Source organism: Natator depressus, chromosome 3 (genome assembly GCF_965152275.1).
Source record: "Natator depressus isolate rNatDep1 chromosome 3, rNatDep2.hap1, whole genome shotgun sequence".
NCBI classification, from domain to species: domain Eukaryota; kingdom Metazoa; phylum Chordata; order Testudines; family Cheloniidae; genus Natator; species Natator depressus.
In genome coordinates this window covers 126,685,495-126,691,494 of record NC_134236.1, presented here as the reverse complement: position 1 = coordinate 126,691,494, position 6,000 = coordinate 126,685,495, and the positions used below count along the sequence as shown (strand labels likewise).

At 37.6% G+C, this 6,000-nt stretch overlaps 1 protein-coding gene across 2 annotated transcripts in view; it reads right to left on the bottom strand.

Annotated features, from left to right (window-relative positions):
- Positions 1 to 2,800: 2,800 nt before the first annotated feature.
- The window catches only part of CEP43 (centrosomal protein 43), a 50,292-nt gene continuing 47,092 nt past the window's right edge, over positions 2,801 to 6,000 (bottom strand). Inside the window, exons 11-13 of one of the 2 annotated variants that reach the window (XM_074948763.1) lie at positions 5,958 to 5,997; positions 5,246 to 5,339; positions 2,801 to 4,324 (exon numbers count right to left, since the gene is read on the bottom strand). In XM_074948763.1, coding sequence (XP_074804864.1) covers positions 4,250 to 4,324; positions 5,246 to 5,339; positions 5,958 to 5,997 — 209 coding nt within the window. In that variant the 3' untranslated portion in view covers positions 2,801 to 4,249. The remainder of the gene's footprint in view (positions 4,325 to 5,245; positions 5,340 to 5,957; positions 5,998 to 6,000) is intronic. The other variant, XM_074948764.1, reaches the window with a different exon arrangement.

Below are 6,000 nucleotides of genomic sequence, written 5' to 3'. Positions count from 1 at the left end.
ACAGGAACACTTCTGTAAGCTGCTTTCAGTTAAGCCTACAGCTGTTAGGGGACATGGTTCAGACCTGGTTCTGGGTTTGCAGCAGGCTAGCAGGTCTGGTTCAAACCAGGCAGGGCACTGAAGTCCTAGCTGACAAGGCAGGAAAGCAGGAGCAGAAGTAGTCTTGGCACATCAGGTGGCAGCTCCGAGGGGGTTTCTGTGATCCAACCCGTCAGAGGTTTTGGGACAAATTGATAAACTAAACAATAATAAGTCACCAGGGCCAGATGGTATTCACCCAAGAGTTCTGAAGGAACTAAAATGTGAAATTGCAGAACTGTAGTTTGGTATAGAAGCTGATTTAAATGATAGGTGACAAATGACTGGAGGATAGCTAATGTGATGACAATTTGAAAAAAGGGCTTCAACGGTGATCCCAGCCTTCAGTACTGGGCAAACTGGTTGAAACTATAGTAAAGAACAAAACTGTCAGACACATAGATGACATAATTTGTTGGGGAAGAGTCAACAAGGTTTTTATAAAGGGAAATTATGCCTCACTAATTTACTATATTGCTTTGAGGGGGTCAACAAGCATGTGGACAAGTGTGATCCACTGGATATAGTGTACTTAGATTTTCAGAAATCCTTTGACAAGGTCCCTCACCAAAGGCTCTTAAGCAAAGTAAGCGGTCATAGAATAAGAGGGACGGTCCTCTCATGGATTGGTAACTGGTTAAACGATAGGAAACAAAGGGAAGGAATAAATGGCCAGTTTTCAGAATAGAGAGACGTAAATAGTGGTGTCCTCCCAGGGTCTTCACTGGGACCAGTCCTATTCAACATATTCATAAATGATCTGGAAAAAGGGGTAACAGTGAGGTGGCAAAATTTGCCAATGATACAAAACTACTCAAGATAGTTAAGTCCCAAGCAGACTGTGAATAGCTACAAAAAGGATCTCTCAAAGATGGGTGACGGGGCAACAAAATGGCAGATGAAATTCAATGTTAGTAAATGCAAAGTAATACACAGGGGGAAACATAATCCCAACTATGCATATAAAATGATGGGGTCTAAATTAGCTGTTACCACTCAAGAAAGATCTTGGAGCCATTGTGGATAGTTCTCTGAAAACATCCACTCAATGTGCAGCGGCAGTCAAAAAAGCTAACAGCATATTGGGAATCATTAAGAGAGAGATAGATAATAAGACAGAAAATATCATATTGCCTCTATCTAAATCCATGGTACACCCACATCTTGAATACTGCATGCATATGTATATGGGAATTAGAAGGTTCAGAAATGGGCAATAAAAATGATTATGGGTATGGAATGGCTGCCATATGAAGAGAGATTAATAAAACTGGGACTTTTCAGCTTGGAAAAGAGATGACTAAGGGAGGATACGATAGAGGTTTATACAATCATGTCTCTTGTGTAGAAAGTAAATAAGGAAGTGTTATTTACTCCTTCTCATAACACAAGTAGTAGGGGTCACCAAATAAAATTACAGTAAAAACTTTGTTATCCATCATGTTGGTTAACATGTTGGTTAAAATTCCTGTTAACTAAGAGTTATACTTACCAATGGATTACCAATTTTCAAAGAATTAGAATACAATAAAATGAACAAACTTTTCTCGCCCTTTTCAAGACATGTACAAATATCTATTTTCTGTTTTAATGTCAACAATCTCTTACTCTTCTCTCCTTTGCTTTTTGCTGGTATTTTGGATGCCATAATGGTATGGTTGTGTTGATATTTTACAATAAACACAGGACAATACACTGAGTAATAAACCGACCGATCACAATGGCGGATACAAACAGAAAGAACAGCATTTGGCTCTTCTTGGCTAACTAAATTGTTGTTTGACTGCTCTCAGAAATACTCAGATCCTGAATAGCTTCAGCATCGGTCCCGGTTACTAGACTGAAGAAGATTTGTATTGGAAGATATCAGAAATGCTGGTTTCTAGAGCTTTCTGGTTGGTAAAATGCCAGATAACACAGCTTTTACTGTTATAGGCAGCAGGTTTAAAACAAAAGGAAGCATTTTTTTCTCCACACAGTGCACAGTCATCTGTAGAACTCTTTGGCCTTCACAACAGCCTCTGGCAAGACTATAACAGGGTTCAAAAAAGAACTAGGTAAGTTCATGGAGGACAGGTCCATCAATAGCTATTAGCCAGGAGGGACAGGGATAGTGTCCCTAGCCTCTGTTTACCAGAAGCTGTGAATGGGCAACAGGGGATGGATCACTTGATGATTACCTGTTCTGTTCATTCCCTCTGGGGCACCAGGCATTGGCCACTGTTGGAAGACAGGATGCTGGGCTAGATGGACCTTTGGTCTGATGCAGTATGGCTGTTCTTATGTTCTAAGTGCCTCCAGTGGAAGTTCTAGTGGAAGAATACACCTTCAGACATGCTGCTGCTTTCTTTTTTCCATGTCCTCCTTTACAGGTAGTAATTCTAGGCACAAGATCTCCCACATCTTAAAGAATCTCAGCCTCAGTAGTTATTGCTACAAGATCTTTGCTACTTCAAGGCTGTGGCATGTAGATTATGGGATAGTCTCTCTTCTGTGCTCAAGACCGCTACATTATGCCACAAGGTAAGATGTTGACTCCATGGCTCATGTTCTGTTGCTTTATGCTGGCTATTTGGGGATAGATATAAATAAGTCACGTTTCCCCTCTGCCCTCAAATAATCTACCTACTGTATAAGCATAACCTTCCAATACAGCCCCACATCTGCTAGCTCAGTGTGTAAGAGCCTGAGTCAGACTCAAATCAAAGTAAAGCAGCTCTGTAAGCTGTACCAGTGGATATGGTCTCGCATGCTACTGTTATTGAAATGGCTAGGTTACCGGAAATAAAGTTACAAAGCCTGCAAAAAGGTGATTAATTTATCTTTATATTCACTGACATGTATCTTTTCCAATGTATTTTTTTAACAATGCTCAAAAAGTACACATTTTGAAGGCTTGTTTCAGTATTACAAATGTCCACGACCTATATACTACAGCAGCGCCATGCATGACAGTATAGTTAAGGAACTGTCAATGTTTCCATTACTGACCCTGTTTTTCAAGAGTTGATAATGGAAGTACAGAAATGTGCTCCTGGCTGTAACTTAGTGTGTTCAGTATCTTAGGCCTGGTATTTATTTTTAAATATTTGGGTTTAAATCTGTTCATCAGTCATTAGATTCTGATACACAGAGAACTTTAATTGCTTCATACTTTTTTGGTGCTCCTTTTTAAAAAAAGAACATGGATTTTTAACAATGAAAGTGAGTCAATACAAATTAAGACCCCCCCCCCCCAGTAACATGAACTCCACAAACCATTAAACAGCTCTTCTCAGAAATTTTGCTATTTTGTATTATGATCTATGGATCATAAGGGAATCTCACATTTTTATTGGGATTTTAACAGGTTAACATTAATGAAATTATCACACACAAAAAGTAGTTTAGAGTAACGTTAACGGTCTGACAGATACATTAAAACAAGAAAGTTCAGAGTTGACAGATACTTCAGCTAAGATTTTCAAAATGCCTACTGATTTTAGGTGCCTCAGTTTGGGCTGTTCAGCTGGAGACACCTTAAAGGGGCCTGGTTTTCAGAAACAGCTAAAAACCAGGCCCCTTGCAGACCTCTAAAGTTTGGCTCCCCAAAATCACTAGTCACTTCTGAAAAAATCTTGACCCCTTAAAGTAGGCAAGGAGTGACTAGGTACTGAGGCAAATTTATTAGATATTATGTAAAATTTCAGAGACTGCTTTTACTCTCCTGCTGAAGTTTTTAGTAAGTTGAAGCAGTAACTCTTAAGTTTTCTTGCTTATCTTAGCTAAAAATCAGACCGTTACCATAACAGTGTAAATTCATTATAAAGACATACATCTGTGTAGAAGTTCTGCAGTTTTGCTGATTTCTTCAGTTATGTTCTCCTATAGACCGATGGTTTTGTGTATCCATCGCCAGCAATGGACACCCAGCTGGAAAAAATTCAACTCCTTGTGTGAAAGGTTTCACTGAACCAGACGAAGAACAACAATTCCAATACTAGACTCAAGATGGAATTAACTATTTCATTCAGTTCTTACTATGATTTTATAAGCGTTCTCTACACTTCCAGTCTTTCTGAAACACAAGGCACAAATAGGGAACAGACATTCCAGCAAAGAATGATTGTCTGAAAGTAGCAGTCCACAAGAGTCCTCAATCCAGCACTTGAAACATCTCTACTGTCCAGTTCTATGCCACATCCTCTAGATAATCTGCAACATCACCTAACTGAGAAATGGTAAGATCTTGCGTAAGGTCTTCAAGCTAGAAGAGTAAACAAAAATCAACCAGACAAGATACATTTATTTAGATTTCTAAATCTATTAAACTATACAGTCCTGCAAAAAGCATCTTGCTAGCTTACGGCCCTGTCTGAAAGGTATCAATTCCAACATATGAGATACCGTGTGCATTCAACTGCCCATTAAGTTAATGAGAAGTACCTTATAGAATTGGGCTCCTAATGCCACTGCTTTAGTTTTCCAACCAAATAAAGAGCAATTGGTTCAAATGAGAAAAAAAATATTTAAAATAAAGTAGATTTGGAGTCACTTGCCCTGTTTACAATTTTAAAAATGCACTGAAAATTTTTGGAAGGCGATCTAGGCAATAGGCTGTTAGCATGCTGTCACCAAAGAACAATTCAGCTGGAAGCAGTACCTATTAATTGTAATATCTGAGAGTTCAACAGAAGCCCAGCAAAAATACTTTAAAGTCTTCTGGTTTAGAAAGGGAATATACTCTAACAATGCAGACAGAGGTATGGAAATTTGATAGCCAGCGCTGAATAATAAAAATATGAGCACAACTGAGGCAGTTAATAAAAACTCTTGCATAAGCTAAAAGATTACAAGAAAATCTCTCTACTGTTACTGCACAGTTAGATCAAATAACTGTTTTTTGTTTTGTTTTTTTTCTTAAAAAGAGTCAGTATAGACTCTAACCCTAATGAAAACTTATGCTCAAATAAATTTGTTAGTCTCTAAGGTGCCACAAGTACTCCTTTTCTTTTTTAGTAAATGAATGGTTATAAATAGAAGGCAGTTTTAATGAATGGCATGACTATATCCACCTGTGCCCAAAGGGTTTATTACATGATGACAATTGTTCAGAAAGGAGAACCGAACATCTAACCACCATATCTAAGACAAGATTAAAAGCATATCCAGACAATAAAAGTCATACTTTATCACTGGCATTCAAGTCTTCTATTTCCAGAGAAATTTCCTCTATTTCTTCACCAATACTGATGTCACTTTTTTCTGAGCGATGACTGGTACTAATGACAGAAAAAAGAATAAAAGGTGAAAATAATTAGATTTTCTTTTTCTGCTGTACAAGAATTCCCACCACACTCACACACCTCTATAGGGAAGAGTGTTTAGGTTAGATAGCGCCATTTTTACAGAACAGAAATTTAAATAAAAATATTTGAGAATACACCTGTAACTAAATTAAGCTGTGAGAAATAAGCTGTGCCATGTATATTGTAGGATGAGCCTTAAATGTTATTGCTCAATTGTCTGCCCTTCATGCTGTTGAGTTTTCTAGATGCAAGATTCAATTTGGACTCGTATACAGACAGTTAGCTAAAAATACTAATTAAAATGTATAAAAAAGTAAATGATAAAAATGTATTGTTGAGAAGAGGCTTTTTAATTTGATTAAAAAAACCCTAAAGCTTGTCAGCATCCTAAGGACAGGTTTTCAAGACACTCCTGCCTACAGAAAGTATAAGATGTATATTCACAAATGTATAACAGACAGATGGTAGCATTGTCAAACTGATCATGATGGGATGGAACCTATTTCTGGTTCAATGTAACTAGAAAACTGAATCATGTTTACTATCCATTAAATATTACCCTGTAGCATTATAAGTATTTTTCCCTCTTACCTGTTGAAATCATCAACATACTCATCTTCATCTCCAGTTCCTA